Source organism: Patella vulgata, chromosome 5, assembly GCF_932274485.2.
Source record: "Patella vulgata chromosome 5, xgPatVulg1.2, whole genome shotgun sequence".
Taxonomy (NCBI): Eukaryota; Metazoa; Mollusca; class Gastropoda; family Patellidae; genus Patella; species Patella vulgata.
In genome coordinates, this window is record NC_065883.2 from 5,222,921 (window position 1) to 5,247,176 (window position 24,256).

The 24,256-nt window shown below is 36.6% G+C and overlaps 1 protein-coding gene across 7 annotated transcripts in view; it reads left to right on the plus strand.

The window, feature by feature from the left end:
- LOC126822121 (reticulon-1-A) overlaps positions 1 to 24,256 on the plus strand; it is a 47,529-nt gene that overhangs the window by 12,448 nt on the left and 10,825 nt on the right. For 3 of the 7 annotated variants that reach the window (XM_056101356.1, XM_056101357.1, XM_056101360.1), the window contains 2 exons: positions 6,842 to 6,880; positions 23,904 to 24,111. In XM_056101356.1, the coding sequence (XP_055957331.1) occupies positions 6,842 to 6,880; positions 23,904 to 24,111 (247 nt within the window). Of the gene's footprint in view, positions 1 to 6,841; positions 6,881 to 10,666; positions 10,821 to 23,903; positions 24,112 to 24,256 lie in introns of those variants that run through there. The other 4 variants (XM_056101358.1, XM_056101359.1, XM_056101362.1 and 1 more) reach the window with 2 other exon arrangements.

Below are 24,256 nucleotides of genomic sequence, written 5' to 3' on the forward strand. Positions count from 1 at the left end.
AGTACACGATTGTTTATCTGCAGTTTACATGTTGTTATCATTCTATGTATCTCTGCACGGACAAATACATTAAGCTACACGATTGTTTGCCTGCAGTTTACATGTTTTTGTCCACATGGTTTATGTAAATTTTATTGTTGTATTAAAGGACATTAAAGGAGCTAAATGCTAATATTTGGGACCTAGAAATTGGCACAGATGGGTAGCAACGCATATAATTATGTAATATGAATGTATATAAACTGGTTTACATTCAATCGTTTCTGTTTTCACTTTTTATTTCAAATCAGTTATGTTTGGTTTTATACGCGAGAAGTCTCAATCAAATGGTAATCTTTAGCGTCTTGTTATTCCAGTCTACACCTGTATTATTTATTGCGCATGCTCTCCAGATAAGAATATGGAGACACCGTTTGACGTAACTTGTGGAATATATCTAGCCTCATTCTTCGAGTCCCTTGTTACAAATGGCGCTGACATGCATTCTGGTACACGATTCGTGTACCAATGGTAAAATATTTTTTTTGTCGTAAATATTGGATATCAGAAGCCCATCTTTTCCCAATAAGATCACAACATGAATGTTGATTTGAATTGACAAATAATTCGTTTTTTCAATGTCGAAGATTGCGGATGATATTGAGTTAGAGACTTAGCTACTTTAAATTTTAGATCTGTGTTTCTAGGGTGGGTGTGTTATATAAAATATATCTGTTTTTACTTACACTATATATAAACATGTATAGAATAATCTATAGTAGAATTATGAATATATTATTATACATGTATGTATCAGATTGTTTGAAGTTTATATGTTTTTGTCCTCGTGGGTTTTCTCTGGGTCCTCAGGTTTCCTTCCACTACTAAAGGCCCCTACGCGCAAGCAAATTATTGAAATAAATTAGAACCATATGTTAGTCCCGAAAAGACCTAGTTTGTGTCAGTGGAGTGGAGGTTAAACCCCATCTCTCTCTCTCTCTCTCTCTCTCTCTCCTGTTTTTGTATACATTCTGTATATTCTATTGTTGTATTAAACTAAGATCTATTTGTAGAGGTTGTGATATAACTGTTTTTACTTACATGCCTTGTAACTACTTATTATATAGTATGGTTTGTGGTAATAGGCAGACAGAGACTTATCGTTGTTTTTCACTGAATTGATTGTATTTGTTTTACATGTACTTTGTACTTGTACTCTTACATGTATATGTTTTTGTACACATGCTGTACATTCTAGAGCTAACATCTATTTCTAAGTTGTGGTATAACTGTTTTTACTTATATGACAGCCACAGTGGCTTGGTGACCTGGAGGTTCCATGTTCGATCTCTGTGTTGACCGAGAAAGTTCATTGGGATTTTCTGGTTTGGATCCCCCTTGTCAGTGGTGCTGGGCAGAGGGCCTGGCAAGAGAGAATGGGATGAAAAACTGCGGTCGCATGTACACATTGGCGTGCACATAAAAAAAACCCTTGACAGTTGGAATTTGATAGAAGAGTAGGCCGTAGCGCTGCTGTGGGGGGTTGGATGGCTGAATGGTTAGCGTGCGCGCGCTGTATCATAAAGTCGGTCATTGAGTCGACTGGCGTTGTTTCGAATCCGCGGTTGTACGTGGCAAGGAGTAGGGTCACCTGTCCAACCTCATGGGTTTTCTCTGGGTCCTCCGGTTTACTCCCACTGCTAAAGACCCCTACGCGCAAGCGAATTATGTAAATAAAATTAAACCATATGTTAGTCCCGAAATGACCTAGTTTGTGTCGAGTGGACGTTAAATCCCATTTCTCTCTCTCTCTCTTAGCGCTGCTGTCCGGGGCAAAATTTCCCTCAAAGCACACTGTATGGCGTATGCCCGTCTTCATTAGCCCATTAGGAGCAGAACAGTAGAACCTTAAACCCCATTTCATTTCATTAACCCCGTTGGTGCATTTAGCCCGAGTTCAGACCATATTAATGGCATTATACTGGTACATATATGAAACCTTACAGGTTGTTGCTGTACTACATGTTGTAAGATTCTGTTCTATTTTTATATTTCAAGTTAGAAGTAGATACAGGATATATAACCAGGTGTTATTTTAGTTATATTCTACTAAAATACATTGTTTTACACTGGTTGATATATATATATACATACTACATATGTATAACATTGGATGCACGCGGGAATCGTAACTTCTTATTCCAACAGATCACTTCGTACTCAAAATAATCAGTCACTAGTTGTTCCAAGATATAACTTCGTCATGTGGATATAGGTCCATCGTTCCGGTGGTCCTATATTATGGAATCAACCTACATGTACCATAATAGATTAAGAATTAACAGACTTTTTAATCAATCTAAATCCACACTAAAAACTTTCCTATTTTGACAGTTTTACCAGTAGAGCCATTACTAAAGTGTTTTGAGCATGTGTCAACATGGATAAGACGCTGTATAAAACCTCATTATTATTATTATTCGCATTATGTTCTGTTAACCATTGGTGGGTTGGATGGTTAGCACGTGCGCGCTGTATCATAAGGCCTGTCATTGAGGCGACTGGCGTGGTTTCGAATCCCAGGTTATACGTGACAAGGAGTAGGGTCGCCTGTCCAAGCTTGTGGGTTTTCTCCGGGTCCTCCGGTTTCCTCCCATTGCTAAAGACCTTTACGCGCAAGCAAATTATTGAAATAAAAATAAAAACCATATGTTAGTCCCGAAATGACCTAGTTTGTGTCGAGTGGACGTTAAACCCCATTTCTCTCTCTCTCTCTGTTAACCACTGAGGGGAGTTGGGTTGCTGAATGGTTTCACATGTGCGCTTTAGATGTCTGTCATTGAATCAAGTGGTGTGACGAGTAGGTTCGCCTCGCCTGTCCAAACTTAAGGATTTTATCTGAGTCCTCAAGTTCCCACCCACTGCTAAAGACCCCTACGCGCAAACGAACAATTGAAATAGAATTGAACCATATGTTAGTCCCAAAATGTCCTAATGATAATAACAAAAATTATAGGATATGGCTACTTGACACAGTGAAAAACCAGGACATCCTAAATAATTCTTGAAATTCGTGATATTGCATAAAAGAAGAGGTTTTGGAAATTATTTCATGTACATAAAGCTGTCTAGAGGCTACTATGGCTACATCATTTCATTTTAATTGTGAATTTCATTCCTGATTTAATCATACAAGCATAAATAATGTACCTTTTGTTCAGTGGAGGGTTTTACTGTCTGGATTTGGTCAAACGTAGGTTGATGTTTGCCAGGAGGTATGTCATGTCATTAGGTGATGTGGTTGAGATATCAATCATTGTGGAAAATTCTACCAAACTTTGAATCCCTGGTTGTACGTGACAAGGAGTAGGGTCGCCTGTCCAACCTCGTGGGTTTTCTCTGGTATCCTCCCACTCCTAAATGCAAGCGAATTATTGAAATAAAATTAAAAACCATATGTTAGTCCCGAAATGACCTAGTTTGTGTCGAGTGGACGTTAAACCCCATTTCTCTCTCTCTCTCTCGTTTAGTTTTTTATAGTTCAAAATTTCGTTTTACTTGTCTTTACTACACTAGGATCTGGAAGAGTTGTTATCATTGACGTGTTCTGGATGATGTGAGGGATTAGCCAATGAAACGGTCTGTTACAGCAAGTTTTTGGCGTAAGGTGAAGGGAACTGTGGGTAACCCACCAAAACATCAACACTAATTGATTAATTAAATGTCTGACGTCATCGGGTCAAAAGCCGCTCATATGACCCCTGACACGACCTTCCACTACAACTGATCAGATCTTCATGTAGTGTAGGCCATCGAAAGTATAAAAAAACGAAACGTAAATATAGATCAGGGCCCTGTTTCACGAAATTTTAACTAAGATAAAATCCAAATTTTAGTAATTTGATTGGATAATATTAGATTGATTTTAGTGCTAAGCCAATCAAAATTGAAGTATCTACTAAAATTTGGATTTTATCTTAGTTAAAATTTCGTGAAACATAAATATAGATCTGTATCTGTATCTGTAGCCAATGATTGGCTATTGTAGATGAATACTTCCGGGTAATTAGCGTCGAGATTACCAAGTTTAAGATAAAGGATTAGCGTAGAGATTAAAATGTGGGTGTTAAATCCTGTCAATATTTAACAACAAACTAACATAATATAATAACTTGTTTATTACTAGAACATCTGTTACGTAGTTTGTTCAAGGTTTGTCACTTTTCGTATTAATCAATAATTAATCTATAAATTATGATCATTATTATACACTACAAAAAATTGTTGTATAAATCTTCACGTGTCAGTGTCCCCAATTTGTGGGGGTTGGATGGCTGAATGGTAAGCTCAGGCGCAACTGGCGTGGTTTCGATTCCCCTGTTTTATTTCTAGTATCTGGACTCCTTGACCGTATGGGGGTTGGATGGCTGAATGGTTAGCGTGCGCGCGCTGTATCATAAAGTCTGTCATTGAGTCGACTGGCGTGGTTTCGAATCCCCGGTTGTACGTGACAAGGAGTAGGGTCGCCTGTCCAACCTCGTGGGTTTTCTCCGGGTCGTCCGGTTTCCTCCCACTGCTAAAAACCCCTACGCGCAAGCGAATTATTGAAATAAAATTAAACCATATGTTAGTCCCAAAATGACCTAGTTTGTGTCGAGTGGACGTTAAACACCATTTCTCTCTCTCTCTCTCCCTTGACCGTATAGAGTCAAGTTCGTCTACACAGTATTGAAGGGTGTGGTGACTTGTGACTTAACAATTGTATGAGGAACAAAATGAAATGAAATGAAATGGGGTTTAACGTCCTACTGTTCTGCTCCTATACTGGGCTAATGAAGACGGACATACGCCATACAGTGTGCTATGAGGGAAATTTTGCCCGGGCAACGGCACTATCGCCTACTCTTATATCGAATTCCAACTGCCAAGGGATCTTTTACGTGCATTCAAATGTATACACGGACCTCGGTTTTCCGTATCATCCGAAGGACTAGACAGCTGTCCTTGTCAGGCCTTCCGTCTTGCATCACTGATAAGGGGAACCACACCGGAAAATCTGGATGAACTTTCTCGGCCAATGCAGGGATCGAACACCCGTATGAGTAACAAGATACTGTATATCACTAAGGATACTCCTGGGAGGATGTGTGTCTATATCTGGTACCAAGAAAGCTTTATAGTAGATCTGAACCATTTGAGAGAGGGCTTAAAAAATCGAAACTCGCAAGGTGCATTATTGCTTCCTCTTCACTAAGCCCCTTCCATCAGGCCTTCTAATTTCTTCACTCGACTACTAACGAAATCATTTAACAAAATAACATTTCCCGTTCATCTCTGTCTGAATGAAACAAAGTCGCTTGACACAAAGGTACAAAAATGTTTTATATATATGACAATAAAGCAACAGGTTAATGATCACACGAGGGTTAAAGATCATCTGTAAAGGGTTAATGATCACACAAGGGTTAAAGATCATCTGTAAAGGATTAATGATCACATGAGGGTTAAAGATCATCTGTAAAGGGTTAATGATCACATGAGGGTTAAAGATCATCTGTAAAGGGTTAATGATCACATGAGGGTTAAAGACCATCTGTAAAGGGTTAATGATCACATGAGGGTTAAAGACCATCTGTAAAGGGTTAATGATCACACGAGGGTTAAAGACCATCTGTAAAGGGTTAGTGATCACACAAAGGTTAAAGACCATCTGTAAAGACAAATTTGTGGAGAATTTTTTGGTGTGGCTATCTTATTCTTTCTTTTTCTTGTAACTATTTTTTTCTTTCAGTTTTTAATTTGTTATTAAAATAACTTTTGTTCAATTATTCTGGGATTTGTTCCATATAATGAATTTTAAAAATCAATTTTGATTAATTAACCTTTTTAGTGAATGGACCGCCCGCAGCAACTCCTCTCTCTAGAAACTGCTGACAAGGAGTAGGGTCGCCTGTCCAACCTCGTGAGTTTTTTTCTGGGTCCTCAGGTATCCTCCCACTGCTAAAGACCCCTACGCGCAAGCAAATTATTGAAATAAAATTGAACCATATGTTAGTCCCGAAATGACCTATTTTGTGTCGAGTGGATGTTAAACCCCATTTCTCTCTCTCTCTCACTTGAACTCTGTTCCATGACTCAGTCGATCCCCTCAATTGGCTGAGAAAGTTAATCTGGATTTTCCAGCGTGGTTCCCCCTTATCAGTGGTCCAGTATACACATTGGCATGCACGTAACAAAACCCTTGGCAGTTGGAATTCGATATAAGAGTAGGCCATAGTGCCGCTGTTTGGGCAAAATTTCCCTCATAGCACACTGTATGGTGTATACCCATCTTCATTAGCTCAGTTGGAGCAGAGCAGTTAGTAGCCCATTTCATTTTTGATCGTAAAAACCAATGATAAATTACTGAAATGAAACAAATTACATCATAAAACCACACAATTATCAGAAATAAACATTTATTTTTTTTGGAACAAGGGGGGTTAGATAGCCGAATGGTTAGCATATGCACGCTGTATCATAAGGCTCATCATTGAGTCAACTGGCGTGGTTTCGAATCCCTGGTTGTACGTGACAAGGTGTAGGGTTGCCTGTCCAACCTCGTGGGTTTTCTCTGGGCCCTCCGGTTTCCTCCCACTGCTAAAGACCCCTACGTGCAAGTGAATTATTGAAATAAAATTGAACCATATGCTAGTCCCAAAATGACCTAGTTTGTGTTGAGTGGACGTTAAACACCATTTTCTATCTCTCTCTTTTTGGAACAAATCTCAGTGTATTTATTTGTGTATTTGAAATGAGTGTATTTATTTAATAGAAATGTGTGTTGATAAATTTGTTACTACAATATTTTCAATTTTAACAGATGTTTTAGGTGATATTTCAACAGCTGATTTTTCGTTTTGTAAGTTAACAGCTATTGCATGACAATTATTAAATTTTACGATCATTAAATTTTGAATAGGATTTCAGCTTGTGTTGCTGCATTTCAGCTTTTTGATTTGAATTCCTTTATAGTTTGATGACAATTGTAGTTAAGGATTGGGAAAATGTTGGAAAAGTAATAAATTAAGCATTTTGATGATGATTTCAACAGTATTTTTGGTAAATGCATCAAGCATCCTAACCTAGCATCTAATACTGTAATTAAACATCTACATTGACTCATTGTACATGTAAATGCATTTTGTTTTTGTTGCGAGAGAGACTTAAGAGTGGTTCTTTATTTTAATGTAAGAATATATAATTGACAACCTTAAACAAAGAAAAGTGAATTTATTATTAATATGATTTGTCAAAATATTTTATTAACATCTCTCCCCCCTCAACAATATTAGTAATTATTTTATATTCCCCCCCCCCCCCCCCAAAAAAAAAAAACCACATAAGTAATTATTTTGTATTAATAATTTAAACAGAATTTTCGTTCTTTTTTTTTCATTATGTTATATCTCTTGTTTTTTTTTGTTTTTGCCGTTGCATTTTCAAGTTTACTAATTTCTGATCTGAATTGCAAGCATGATTGGTTTTGCTGAATGAATCCGTTGCATTGTACATTGATTTGGTTGTATTTTGTGTGCAGTCCAGAATGATTTGTGGTAATTAATCAGCTTGTCATAATACTAATAGCTGAATATACAGATTAATTTAGAAAATTTAAGAGTTGATGCTCCAATTCATGGATTATTCTTGAATAATTTAAGAATTAAAAGATATAGCCTAACACATACTTGAGAAATATGGAGGGTTGTAAGTTTTTATAGGTCCACATTTTCATGTGGACGTATATTGTTGTTGTCCCTATCCGTCCACAATTTGTTCATGGACAGTCTACGGGTCACAATTTTTATCAGACTTTTAACTTCCTGGATTATGGCCCCTGATTGTATGAAAAATCGTGTTTTTAACTTGTGGTTCCTCTATGTTTATATCTCAAAGACCTGGGCTCTCTTCTATATATCGGACTTTATCTTCCTGGATTATGGCCCCTGACTGCACGTAAAATTGTTTGTTTCTATTCCTCGGTTGTACGTAATAGGGAGGAGGGTCGCTGTCCAATCACATGGGTTTTCTCCGGGTCCTCTGGTTTCCTCCCACTGCTAATTATTGAAATAAAATTGAACCATATGTTAGTCCCGAAATGACCTACATGTAGATTTTGTGGAGTGGACGTTTAACTCTCTCTCTCTCTCTCTCTCTCTCTCTCTCTCTCTCTCTTAAGATCTAGTTTTAGAGGTACTAAAAAACTAATAATGTACTTGGCAACAGTTGATATCAATGTCCATTTAATAACACTAATTCAAGCCGACTAACACCTAGATAATACTGTGTGTTAGATGTTAACACTGTAGTGTTAGAACATATGTTACCATCGTGTACCTGTTTTTACCTGTCATCCTACCTGTTTGATACATTAACTGATAAAACATCTTTTCAATGGTTACTAACAGTGACGACAGTACTTCTCTCACTGGATTTGTTACCGACTAAATCTATTTGTTAAGACCAGCTCAATTTTTGTCAGGGTCGCTAAGATGCAAATAAGGTTAGGGCACGTGATTGTTGGCGAGATTATAGGTTCGAGTTTGGGGAAGCGTTGGGGTTAGGTCCAGGGTTAGGGTTGGAATTGGCACTAGCCCTGTTTACATCTCATAAGCTATGACGAAAAATTGAGGTTGGATTGGCGACCCTTCTCTTTGTCACCTACAACCAGGAAATCGAAACCATGCCAGATGACTCAATGACAGACCTTATGATACAGCGCGCACACGCTAACCATTCGGCCATCCAACCCCCATTTATTTCTTTGAGTCAAAATCTTATTTAAAATCCAAAAGTACTTGGTTGTGCTGTTCAAAAGCCTTTTTTTAATTTGTGAGTTTTGAAATTTTAAATAAAACATCTTTCATATTGTTTTGAGTGGCTATTTACCTATTAAGACGAGGGGTTTGGGTGGCCGAAAGGTTAGCATGTGTGCGCTGTATCATGAGGTCTGTCATTGAGTCAACTGTCGTGGTTTCGAATCCCCGAGTAGTGTTGCCTGTCCAGCCTTGTGGGTTTTCTCTGGGTCTTCCGGTTTCCTCCCTCTGCTAAAGACCCCTACGTGCAAGCGAATTATTGAAATAAAATTAAACCATATGTTCGTCCCGAAATGACCTAGTTTGTGTCGAGTGGATGTTAAACCCCATTTCTCTCTCTCTCTCTATCTATCAAGACCATGAATAACTGAAAATTAAACTGGTTTGGCCTACGGTTAGGTCATCATGATTTACAAAATAACTGTAGTATTAATGTCATGTACATGTTATGGTTGTATCTGTACGTTATGTATGATGAATTATGACAAAACTCTTTTATCTGACTGAAATAAAAAAAATTGTAACACGAAATTAATGAAAATGATTTATGATCTATGAGTTTTATAGTATTTATAAGTAATATCAATCTGTTTTGTTTTTTTAATCGGAAAAATATTCACTATAAATCAAATATGTCAAGAAAAAAATTCTGTTTGTCTTTACACAATACTTTGGTCATTTTGAGAAAAAGAAAGGCAGGAGAATTTTGCCTAGATAGCAGTTTTTCCATCGATTCTAGAGTCCGTGCTGGCTTTAATGATATTTCTTTTGGACCATGCCCAGAATCAAACCCATTCTGATCGAAAGTCCGTCATCTTTACTGTTTATCAAAGGCGTAGTTCATAAAATGGTAATAATAGAAGCATAGATTACTTTAATAAAACTTACTTTAAAGGGCCAGTCCTGGTATTATTGGAGAATAAAACTGCTTAATTTTGTGTTTAAATCGCTTAAAATCCTCTACCTTAGGGCCGAGCAACTAACTCAATATATGTGATACGTTTTCAAACAACTTAAACCCGTTTGTCTTCATCTGGAAATGGAGACCAGTGTCCCAAACTGTATTATGTGGTGTCTGGATAAAACCAGACTTCTATTTTATAAAAATAATGTGTAGGGGAAATTTACCTTCCGTTATCAAGTACAGCACATGGGTCATTCACTGTATAGATCTCTAAAGGAATGGAATCGATTATCAGGTAACTCAACGAAAAAATAAACCCAAAATCTTAAAAGAGTTACGTGTCCGGATAAGCAGTTTCAAATCAGGACAGTCCCTTTAAATGTGGGGGGGGGGCGCCGAATGGTTAGCACATGCACGCTGTATCATAAGGCCTGTCATTGAGTCAACTGGTGTGGTTTCGAATCCCCGGCTATATGTGACAAGGAGTAGGGTCACCTGTCCAACCTCGTGGGTTTTCTCCGGGTCCTCAGGTTTCCTCCCACTGCTAAAGACCCCTACGTGCAAGCGAATTATTGAATAAAATTGAACAATATGTTAGTCTCGAAATGACCTAGTCTGTGTCTAGTGGATGTCAAACCCCATTTCTCTCTCTCTCTCTCTGTCTCTTGCTTTAAATGTCTTCAATATTGATAGTGTGAATGGAAATACTGATATATAAAGCTGAAAATAGTAACTCATGAATAACTGGAGAGTAAAACTTTTATATGGCTGACCTAATTGTATAAATAAAGTGGCTAGTATTTGAATTGTGGAGGGAAAAACGTGGTGTAAATCCATCTGTTCTGTAAATACTCTCTCTACCTGTCGTCGTTTACTATAGTAACAAGATTTACCTGTACAATCTATATATAGTATACGTCACCACAGGTTGTCCCAGTTTTACCTGCAGCACACCTTATTTCTCTTCCACCACTTGCTGAACTGATAGACACGTGAAGATATGGGAAACAGGAAGAAGGCTGATAGCACTACCCCCGCTGCCCCGGAGGAACCGGTGGGTCCCCCTAGCCCATTCCAATGTGGTAGGTGTTAAAATAAATATTGAAAAATATTGGAATTCTGGTGATATTTTTTGTATCCTCGTGTTTTGATTTTTGTCAACATCTGTGTATCAGACCGATTACCATATGTGTAGTAAATTTATGTGTTAATAATATTGGTAAATAATTATGATGATTAAATAATATAATATTTATTTAAAAATTGATCAAACTATTAAAAATATTGAAAAAATATCCATAAATTACGTAGAAAATTACTGAAACATATTGCATCATTAGGCCATGTGGTTAACTAATTTTAAAAGATGCTTTTAAAATTTATAAAACAACCAATATGTTATTTACATCAGCGCATATGTTATGATCATTCTTATTGTAAGTTAGTTGTGTTTTTGAGGATTAATAAGATAAAATTGCTAGGAATATATTAAATAAAAAAAGATTGCATCATGAGTTGTGTAGTACTAAATCGAAAGTAAATATAACACGATACATCTAGTACTACTACTCAACTCATCAGTACCGTATATATGTGACATCCATCAATCATAGGTTATAGTTGTCTTAATATGAATAAATTCATTAATTTCTCTTTACCAATTAAAATACATATTTTTAAAATTTACATGTAAATAATGTAATATACATAAAATAAGTTATATACATATAGCAATCTGTTTAATACTATATAGTATTAGTAAGCCATATACTGTATTATACATAAAATGAATTATATAACAATTTATTTAATAGGCAAGCTGTAGCTTTATACTGTATTCTGGAATATACATAAAATAAATTATATAATAATCTGTTTAATATACATAAACTATACTGTGCATTCGGTTCGGTTTCCTCCCTTTGATAAAGACTCCTATGTGCAAGTGAATTATTGAAATAAAATTGTACCATGTAAGTCCTGAAATTACCTAATTTGTATTGAGTGAAGATCCTTCCACCCCCCCTCTCTCTCTCTCTCCCTCTGATATCAACCAAATGGTATGATAAAATAAATTGAATTATTTATATAATTCCTTCACATACCTGTAGTTTAGATTTTAATTAAAGCCGATTTTGTATTAATTAAATTTATAAGTTTTTAATCAAACCTCGTTTTGTATTGAATAAGATTAGAAGTTTAAATCAAACCTCGTTTTGTATTAAATAAAATTAGAAACATGTTTTTTATGTTATTTAGTAGAAGTTAGTAGAATATAAGATTGATTGAAGGATGAAATCTACCATATGGTATGCATTCTATAAAAACATGTGGAGCTACCTTGTACATGTGGCAAATAAAATATTCTAGTCTATTTAACACCATTAAAGGCTTGATGCATCAATTGCATTTTCGCTACATTATCAAATATCTCACGGCTTAATACGCACTAAATATGAACTATTTTGATTAATTAAGATTTAGTAAAGAAAACAAAATGAACATACATTGTACCAACGCTAGATAATAATCTGGTTTAAACTAGGCTTGTCATATTTCTCCACGGTGCCACGATACGCTCGAGCTGCTTAGATTGATTAAATTTCAATTCATAATTTTGTAAATACAACCGTCTTGTCTGTTTAATAGTCAATGCAAATTATTGCTCTTAAAATTTAATGACTGTTTAATGTGATAGATTATAAATGTAGGTCAAAAACAAAACACACATTAATTTTAGCAGACATCATGAGTTATTATAGTATCTATTTTCAGCTTTATATATACTATTCAAAAAAAGTAGGGGATATTTGATTTTTAAGTGTTATTAAAGTCACCTAATGAAACTGACGAAGAAACAAATGACAAAATGAAATGAAGTTCACATTCATCGATTTATTCCAAATGATCGTTAGACTAAGTAAGGCACAGACTGACCATTATAAGGGTAAAATGATACCCGGGGTCAAACAGCAAAGTTACCACAGCATCACAACCAAGTCAGTAACGGGTAAATCCTCCTCTGTTTGCCAAACAAGCATTGATCCGACGTGGCATACTCCTAATGAGACGTCTAAGGTCATTTTGGTCCAGATTGTCCCATTCCTGTTGCAACGCAGCAGCAAGTTCTTGGACATTGGCAGGACGTTGTTGACGTTGACGTAACCTCTGTCCAAGCATGTCCCAGACATGCTCGATGGGGGAGAGGTCGGGACTCAGTGCTGGCCAAGGTCATGTGGTGATGTTCTGTTGTTGGAGGTAACCTGTAACGATCCTGGCCCTGTGACATCTTGCGTTGTCATCCTGGAAGATGAAACAGCGGCCATGACGTCGTGCGAACGGCACAACATGGACTGCCAAGATGTTGTCCCGGTAGTACTGGCCTGTAACACGCCCTGCAACAACATGTAAAGCCGTTCTTCCAGCAACAGTGATGCCTCCCCTCGCCATAACAGAACCACCCCCAAATCGATCATGTCTGATGACGTTAACGTCTTGGAAGCGCTCGTTTCGACGACGCCACACCCTCCTACGTCTGTCCAAAAAATCAACAGTGAACCTTGACTCATCTGAAAACATCACATTGCTCCAGCGTCGATTATCCCAGTGTTGACGATCCCTACACCAACGAAGTCTTGCCTGAATGTGATGATCTCTCAAACAAGGGATCACGCGAGGACGTCGGGCGCGAAGGTGACCCCTATGCAGTCGATTCCGAATCGTCTGGCCACTCACTCTCACAACAGTGTCTGTTTGAAGACGAGCGCTGATCTGATTTGCTGTGATGACACGATTTCTCAAGGCCAAGGTACGGATAAATCGATCCTGGGCTTGAGTTGTCGCCCTTGGTCGACCTGAGCGTGGTCTGTCCTGTACAGATTGTGTATCACGGTATCTGGACCATAGCCTGCTTATGACAGACTGAGAAACATTCATCGTCCGCGCCACAACCGCCTGTGTTGTGCCGATCTGTAGCATGCCAAGGGCACGTAACCTTTCATTTTGGGTAAGCCGACGCATATCAAAATTTGTTTTCTGGTCACTAAAACAATTAAACTGATGTTTCCACCCTGGAATTCAATGCCACAATGACTGTAACATTCAAAGTCAGAGTCGTGCAAATCTTGGGTTGGACCCCCATGATGATCACAAGCATCACCTGCATTCCATGCGGTAGCTATTGGTGCGTTTGGGCGTCACATGTAACTGGAAATGTTTCTTCTGTTAGGTTCTATAGTGACTTTTTTCGTAGTCATTTGCATATTTTAGTATTATGCCCCCAAAATCAAATATCCCCTACTTTTTTTGAATAGTATATATCAGTATTTCATTCACACTATAAATATTGAGACAGAGAGAAATGGGGTTTAACATCCACTCGACACAAACTAGGTCATTTCAGAACTAACACATGGTTAAATTTTATTTCGATAATTTGCTTGCGTGTAGGGGTCTTTAACAGTCGGAGGAAACCCTGAGGACCCGGAGAAAACCCATGTTGTTGGACAGGCGACCCTATTCCTTGTCACGTACAACCGGGGAATTGAAACAATGCCAGTTGACTCAAAGTAGACATTAAGGAAGTCAGGAGTTTATGAAGGGCATAGCCCTAGGGAAAGATTTCTTTCCATCCCAAATTAAGATCAAGAGAAAAAAGTAGAAAAGAAACCCATTATAATTTTATTTTAGTAGATATTAGAGAGGTCAGGAGTTTTTAACTGGCATGTCCCAAGGGAATGTTTTCTCTTTTATTTGTCCAAGTGGTTATTGAACATATGAAATTAATGTGGGTGTTTAACGTCCTACTGCTCTGTACCGACAAACATATACAAACTATAATCAACACTAGGGAAGTCAGTAGTTGACGAGGGATGCCGGGGGAAAGTTGTCAGTTCTGCTCTACCCTAAATTAAGATTATTTGTAAATTGTATAGGTTTATCAATTGCAGTATTCAAATTTGGACTTTATCTAACACATTCCTGATGTGGTTTCCCCTTGTCAGTGATACAGGATGGAGGGCCTGACAAGGATAGCTGTCTAGTCATTCGGATGGGACAAAACAAAGATCCTGTGTACACATTGGCGTAAACATAAAAGATCCCTTGGCAGTTGGAATTCGATTTTAGAGTAGGCCGTAGTGCCGCTGTCTGGGCAAAATTCCCCTCATAGCACACTGTTTGGCATATGCCTGTTTTCATTAGCCCAGTATGGATGCCAAACCCCATTCATGTATCTACCACAGGAAAAATTTTCTATTCATCCCTACTACCCTAAATTAAGATCATTTGAATGATTGAGATGTGGGTTATTAATTTCAGTAATGGCCTTTATCTACCATTATTAGTTACAGGATAATATTCATGTATTCATTATATTCATCATCATTGTACTCAGGGTATATTCATATATTCATTATATTTATCATCATTGTACTCAGGGTGTCAAACAACTAACGCTATAGGCTTATATTATTAATGTTAGTGTATATTCAATTTACGCTAGACACAATGAGTTAAATATGTTATTTATATACCACGGGGGAACCTAGTAAATATGATATTTATATATCACAGGGGAACCTAGTAAATATGATATTTATATATCACAGGGGAACCTAGTAAATATGATATTTATGCATCAGGCTTCTCAATCATAGTCATATTTAATAAATATAGGTCAACAGTCATTTATTTTCTCGTTTTCATTGATAATTGTATTATAAAGACATTTGTTACTGAGACACAAGCCGGTTGTTGCTTGTTGATACATTAATAACGTGTCTGCTGAAATGCACCAACTGAATGTCTTTTGTGGAAAGCTATTTATTCATCAGTTGTTGCAGCTGTGCACAGCATTAACATAAGCTGTCAAAATATACCTGTGTGTAACCACCATCTGCATTAGCCGGGGATGGTGCAAAAAAGAATTATTAACCCCTTTCATTTCAGTTAAAAGAAAAGCCTGTCAAGCAATAGTATCTAATCATTAGGATGAATCGGGGTTCGGTGGCCGAATGGTTAACATGTGCTCCTTATCATTAGGTCTGTCATTGAGTCAACTGGCGTGCTTTTGAGTACAACGTGACAAGGAGTACGGTCGCCTGTCCAACCTCGTGGGTTTTCTCCGGGTCTTTCTGGTTTCCTCCCACTGCTAAAAAGACCCCTACGCGCAAGTGAATTAATTATATAAAATTAAACCATATGTTAGTCCCGAAAAGACCTAATTTGTGTCGAGTGGATGTTAAACCTCATCTCTCTCTCTCTCGCTCTCTCTCTCTCTCTCATCAGGATGTAACTTGGCAAGGTTTACAATTGTCATTAATATTCATGTATAAAGTATTCACATGATTATCTTGCGTTAATATACTGCATAGTAGATAGCTAGGTCAGGTTAGAATGTACTGGAATAAACATCTCTATTATCTATTATCATCAGGGATGTCACAGTGACTCTGTGAGTAAGATGTTAACTCACACTGATATGGAGGTCGCAAGTTTGATCTCATTGTTGGCTGAGAAAGTTTGGGATTTTGCGACGTGGCTCCTTCTTGCCAGCATTGAAGGACAGGCGGTCTGGCAAGTGATAAATGTATAGTCGTGCATATAAAAGAACGTAGCCTGGAGGTCGGGTGTTGCGATCCCTGCATTGGCCTAGAAAGTTCCTGACAAGGACAGCTGTCTAGTCGTTAGATGGGACAAAAAAACAAGGTCCCCTGTACACACTGGTGTGCACGTAAAAGATCCCTTGACAGTTAGAATTCGATATAAGATAATGCCGCTGTCCGTCAAAATTTCCCCCATAGCACACTGTATGGCATGTGCCCTTCTTCATTAGCCCAGTTCGGAGCAGAATAGTAGGACATTAAACTTCATTTCATTTGTAAAAGAACCCCTGCTGTTTGTTCAAAATTTTCCCTCTTGCATTGCAGAATAACCATAGAACTAATAAAAACATCTTTGTCACAAAATAAACAAAATGAAATAGTGGGTTCAATAGTTTAACCTCCTACTGTTCTTTTCGGGAACTGGGCTAATGAAGACGGGCATAAGCCATACAGTGTGCTGTGAGGGACATTTTGCCTGGACAGCGGCACTATGTCCTACTCTTGTATCGGGACATTTTGCCTGGACAGCGGCACTATGTCCTACTCTTGTATCGAATTCCAACTGCCCGGGGATCTTTGGCGTACATGGGACCTCGTTTTTTTTTTTTATCCCATTCAATTGACTAGACACACTGTCTTTGTCAGGCCCTCTGTCGTGCATCACTGACAAGGGGGAACCACGCCGGAGAAATCTGGATGAACTTTCTCAGCCAATGCAGGGATCGAACACCCTGCATTGGCCAAGAAAGTTCATCCAGATTTCCCAAAGTTATATGTAGACAACAAGCTAATTTCCATTCCATTTATTTAACCAACATATGGCCAGACTTTCATCCTGACTTTATCAGACACAAGAAAAGATAGAAAGGTTTATCAGCATGCTTTACGATCTGGAAAATAATGATTTAAAAATAGACCTCAATCGGTCACAGACAGACTATCAAAACAAGACAATAATTGTGCTTATTGGAAGAATTTCAAACTAAAATTATTGATTAGATTGATTAGAATATAGATTGATTTCTGACTTGCTGATGTCTAGATTTAATTCAGAGCAGCATGAGTGGAACTTTTATTATAGATTGCTTTACATAGTTCATTGATTAATCAATATACAATTTAATCATAGATTGCTTTACATAGTTTTGAGAGGGGGTGGATGGCTGAATGGTTAGTGCGTGTGCGTTGTATGATAAGGTCTGACATTGAGTCAACTGGCATGGTTTTGATTCCCCGGTTGTATGTGACAAGGAGTAGGGGTCCTCTGGTTTCCACCCACTGCTAAAGACCACTATGTGCAAGCGAATTAATGAAATAAAATTGAACCACATGTTTGTCCCAAAATGACCTAGTTTGTGTCCGTTTTGATGAATTCTTTTAGCGAATGGACCACCTGCAACTTTTATTGCTCTAGGGTTTCAAACTGCTGATCACCTTGTGGATTTTCTCCGGGTCCTCAGGTTTCCTCCCACTGCTTAAGACCCCTACGCGCAGGCAAATTATTGAAATATGATTGAACCATATGTTAGTCCCAAAATGACCTCTCTCTCTCTCTCTCTCTCTCTCTAATTGATTAATCAATATACACTTTAACACTCCTTTTAACATATAGCCGTGTAAATGATTATATATAATCAATGTAAATAATTATATATATTCAATCTAAATGATTATATATCATCAATCTAAATAATTACATATCATCATACTAACATTTACTTACTAATGTGGAAATAATATTACATAACTTGCTGGAGGTTTAACGCTGCATTAACCAATACTAATAGGATTTGACGAATGCAAAAATATGATGTGTTTGTTGATTTTGTTAACTGTGTGTTACAAGATATATATAATACAAAAATATCAAATGAAATTAATGTTCACTTTAAATTTGAAAAAAATGCCCTTTGAATCACTTCAGAATCCATATTTTACTTAATTGTTTGAAATCAACCAGCAAAATATTGCATGTTTGTAACTAGGATTTTAAAGAACATTTTTGATTTCCAACATGAAATGATTGTAATAGTAGTTATCCTGACTTGAAGTGGTTAAACTAAGTTCACCTGGATAATGAAAAGAATGTTAGATGTTCTAATATATACCATATGTATGTCTGATATACAGGTGTTTTAAATCCTATACTAGTTGTTAGTAGGCAGGTATTTATTGGTAGAGGCTATAATCATATCCTATACTAGTGGTTAGTACCAGTAGACAGGTATTTATTGGTAGAGGCTATAATCATATCCTATACTAGTGGTTAGTACCAGTAGACAGGTATTTATTAGTAGACAAAATAATCAGATCCTATACTAGTGGTTAGTATCAACAGGTATTTACTAGTAGAAATGTCAGTTATTGATAATATCATTAGGTCATGTGATGACGGATATATCTGATATTACATGGCTTATGTTCTATTGTTAGGTCAAAGGTTAAAGTATATGAATTATTGTTGCTGTATTTAGGACTAGATATCTGTAGAAGTACATAATCGATTTATCAGGTGTCTACGTTTTCAAATATTAGATAACATTTGAACTCTGGACTGGGCTAGTCAGTGCATATATTGTTTTATTAAAAGATACATTTATCACACATCTACGTTTTCAAATATTAGATGACATTTGAACTCTAGACTGGGATAGTCAGTACATATATCATTTTACTTAAAGATAGTAAGATTTAGATAAAGTGCTTGTTGTTCTTGCTTTAATAGTGCAAAAGTAGATAATGCAAAATCGAATACCCTGAAAATTTCATTTAAATTACTTTATTCTGAGCCAAGTTATATTCACTGTTTGTAGTTTTGATAAAATGTGTGCAGTATTGTTAACCACGGTACTGGTATATTCGAGGCTTAGCCTCGCTTCTCCATTAAATGGCCGAACTGTTCTAATCTAGTTAAAATCTCCAGCATCAGATGGCATCGAAAGTTGATTATCGTCTTGTTGTGTTAATAAATTTCTAATTGATAATTTATATAGCATTTAAGACGTAAAGATAGCAGATTTAGCTCTTGAATAAATGTATCTTTAACAAGAACTGTGTAATGATAGTTTTGGTCTAGTATATAATAGTACTTATATTACTGGAACTTTTATACCTATTTCACCATTAACTTCATACCTATTACTATCTATAAACTATCCAGATATAGAAACACTGTACTAAAACACCTGTAGTATTTAACACCTTGTTGTACCTGACCAGATCTCTTAGTCTCTCTGTACTACAACAGGGGTAGTATTTAACACCTTTTACCTGATTCAGATCTCTCTCTCTCTCTGTACTATAACACCTGTAATATTTAACACCTTGTACCTGACTCACATATCTCTCTCTCTCTCTCTCTCTCTCTCTCTCCTACAACACCTGTATTATTTTACACCTTGATAATAATATAGTTTCTGTCTGTGATTGACTCATGCTCTGACAGATCATCTGTACAATCTGTCAACATTTCTACAACATATACAAGTTTAAATCTAATCACACCCTCTAATTGCATCCAGCAGCTGTATAAAGCCTTAAGAAAATCAAAATACTGTTTTTAAAGTTGCATTATGTAAGAAATAAATTTTAGCTTCAACTGTTACATGACAAGCATATAATTAACTCGCTAGAGATGGCTGAGATTTAAGTGGATTAAAACACCTGCAAGATTTGATAAACAATAAAATCGAGTCTTAACCTCAATTGTCAAGTGCTGTTCTACGGTGATGAACAAGCTACACTACAACTTTGAACAGCGATAACTTCACTTAGAATAAAGTAATTTGAATGAAATTTTCAACATATTCATTTTTCATTATATATTTTTGAACCAATATAACAAGAACAGTCAGCTTTATATCTAAATCTTACATAATGTATCTTTAATATGCTTGTCATTCCCTGTATAAGACATTCTCTAATTTTTCTTATCAATGACCTCAAATTGTTGCACGTATTCATGCAAATATTTGTGTCCCAAATATTCAACTAAATTGACTCGTTGATGTATGACATGTTTATTCATGAAATAAAAGCTTTTATTTATACTTTCAATTAATGACACAGGTAGTTTACATGTATATTGATTTTAAAATACAGGTATACTGATTACGGAATACATTGAAAGTATTAGGGCATGTAATTATTTTTAAAGGTTGTTTATGCATTCTTTGGCTCCATCATTATCCTAAGTGGGTAAGACGCTGGCTCGCTAGCCTGGAGGTCGGATGTTCTATCCCTGCATTGGCTGAGAAAGTTCATCCAGATTTTCCGGCGTGGTTCCCCTTGTTAGTGATGCAGGACGGAGGGCCTGACCTGGATTTCCCATTTGTATGTGACAAGGAGTAGGATCACCTGTTCAACCTTGTGGGTTTTCTCTGGGTCCTCCGATTGCTAAAGATCCCTACGTGCAAGCAAAATATAATAAAATTGAACCATATGTTAGTCCTGAAATGACCTAGTTTGTGTCGAGTGGACGTTAAACCCCATCTCTCTCTCTCTCTCTCTTTTCTATACTGTAGTTTAAAGATACATTATGTGAGATAAGATAAAGAGATGGCAGTTCTCCCTATAATAGTTAAAAACTAGATAGTGTAAAGGTAATTTGCTGAAAATTTCAGTCAAATTGATCCACTATGAGCCGAGAAAGAAGCGGCTGAAACTTTTGCATAGTCTCGGTCATCATTACTAAAGTCATTAATATAAATAGCATAGTCTCGATGATCCATTTTTATTGATTAATTATCAATAGCCGTTAGCGGCATATAGGAATCTAATCCAGCCAACATCGAAGGCTAGCCTTCACATCGAGAGTTTATTATGGCCTGGATAAGTTAATTAATGTCTAATTGATAATTTAGATAACATTTCAGGCCTAAAGAAAGACTTGTAATAAGCAGATTTTGCTCTTGCATAATGCATGTTTAAGTGAATTTTTTTTATATCAAGTTCTTTTTATATCAAGTTCTTTTTATCAGATGTAGAGTTATTGTCCCTGATTAAGTTGTAGAATATTTTACGGTATAAATATTTTGCTATTTATCTACTGGAATATTTCCAGTATGTGAACTTTTATGAACTGCTCAAACATCTATGCTGTTGTGGGTCGATGTTTCATTGCCTAGCAGCCTATATTTTCTAACACTATAATAAGCTTTGAAGTCAACCCTTATTCACATCGAAAATAGATCATGTCATTCAAGTTACTTCATTCTCAGCGAAGTTATGAATATTTAAAGAAATAGCATAAATTATGTCTGTCGATTGACTGTTAGCCTTGATTGTCCAGTACCAGTACATTGCAAGTTAATAAACAAATTCTCAATTTCAATCCTTCAATCAGCTGTCACCGCGAGTGCTGCCATATTAACGTTTAACGTAGATATGTCGGGCAATGTCTAATCCAGTCAATATCAAAGCCAACCAATGGTCCAGAGAGTTGATTTTAGGCTCTTCACTATACAAATTGATTAGTTTATATAACATTTGAAGCCAAAATAAAGACATGCAATAGACAGATTTAGCTCTTGCATAATGTATGTTTAATATTATTTTATACCAGAATCATTCAGGTTATATACTGTTTGTGATATTCTATAAATAGTATCGGTATATATAATTATCTAATAAATATATTATATATAGACGATACCATTATATAACATAATGCATCTTTATAATAATAAAACTTGTATTTGAACCCAATATTACACCAGGGCCATAATATTGCTTCAGATATTCTATAAATAATAAATTATAACTCATGGAGTAGTATTCAAGTGGTGGAATGTGAATATTTTCATCTAACAAAACACTATAAATATAGTAGATGTAGTTATAGGATGGTGTGTGTATGTTGTGGAATATTTCTATACTCACCAAACGCTCAGGTCAAATTTCTCTGGAAAACAATTACTGTTTAGTACTGAGCAATGTTTTAGTAATGACTAGAGAAACCTAGTCAAAATGTAGGCAGATGCTAACTGTAGGCTGGTTGGGGAGGTTCAGGAATTTCTGGAGTCTACAATGGCTGCTTTATATAAATGAGTATTTTGGGGAATACTAAGATTAATCCTAACCCTTTTTAGAAGACTGAACTTGAATCCAATTTACCCATTACCCATTTTAAAAGGGTTAGGGTTAGTATTCTCCAAAGTACTCATTTATATAAAGCGGCCATTGTGGACTCGAGAAATTTTCGAACCTCCCCGACTGGCCTATATGTACAATTAACATCTCACCAAAATGTCGCTCAATAACTAATAAGCAGTTATTGTATTCCATAGAATTGTCACCTGTATATTCGGGTTGAGGTATTAAATACCATTGAAAAAATTTAGGTTACAGACATTTCACACTTCTGATGATTAATTAACAAAATAACAGATACGAACTAATCCTAACAAAATAACAGATACGAACTAATCCTAATTCAAATATTTATATACTATCTATTTGACCATGATACATACGTCTAATGGTATGTTTACAGTTCAACTTACTTTCCTAAGTCAACTCAGTTACGTTGAAATTAATGACAAGTAATGAATTGTGAGTTATCAGTTAATAAACTCGACTTGCCAACATGATAGACAAATACCAACTCAGGACTGTCTTTTTACATGATTAAACTACAGTTTCCCAGGGACCCCCAATTTTAAGAAATGAAATGAAATGATATATTATATAGTATAATACCATTTATGCTGTCTGAAATGGGGCAAAATTCACCAACTGGGCTAATGAAATGAAATGGGGTTTAACGTCCTACTGTTTTGCTCCGAACTGGGCTAATGAAGACATGTATACACCATAGAGAGCGCTATGGGGGAAAATTTTACCTGGACAGCGGCACTACAGCCTACTCTTAAATCGAATTCCAACTGTCAAGGGATCTCTTACGTAGAGGCCCCGATTGAGTATCAGTGCATGGTGGCAATATGAAATCCGGGCGTCTTTTTATGCATAATTGTATGATAGATCTCTGTACTAATACCCAGCGCCCTTTGTCAGGGGTGTAGGACAAAGGACCGGACAAGGACACCCGTATGTCTAGTCCCTTATATCACACGGCACGGCATATCTCCGTCTTCAGTAGCCTAGTAAGACGTTTGCCATTTCATTTCAGGAAAGAATTTCACAAATTTTAGTGTTGGGAGATCATCAGGTCCCCCAATACATTTTTTTTTTTGACCAGGTGACAGTAGTATTTTTAAGATAACACTAGTTTTGACGTGAAGTGTGCATTGATTGTTATCGTTACCACAGGACTGGTTATTCTAGGCTTAGCCGTGCTTCTCCATTTCTGAATTAAGTCATTAAATGGTTGAATCGTTCTAATCTACTTAAAATCGGACATACAAGATGGCATCAAGAGTTGATTATGGTCTTATAATGGTCTAATTAATAATCTATATAACATTTGAAATTTAAGGCCTAAAGAAAGACCTGCAATAGGCAGATTTAGCTCTTGACTGATGTCTCTTTAATAAACAACCAATGTTGTCTTCCCTTGTAATTGATATTCCATATTTAATGTTGTATTTAATTTATTTTCAGTTTTGGACCTGATCTATTGGCGAGATGTTCGTAAGACTGGTGTCGTATTTGGCAGTATGATGTTCTTACTTCTTTCTCTTGCCTTCTTCTCCGTATTAAGTGTGGTGGCCTACCTGTCACTAGCAGTTCTCACAGTCACGCTCAGTTTCAGAGTCTACAAAAACATTATGGGCGCAGTGCAAAAGAGCGGTGAAGGTCATCCTTTTAAGTAAGTAGATTGTAGAATTAGTCTCTTTATGCCCGCCCGCGGAACTGTTCTCGTTATGCCCGCCCGCGGAACTGTTCTCGTTATGTCCGCCCACGTAACTGGTCTCGTTATGCCCGCATGTGCTATTGTGCACGCTGTATCATAA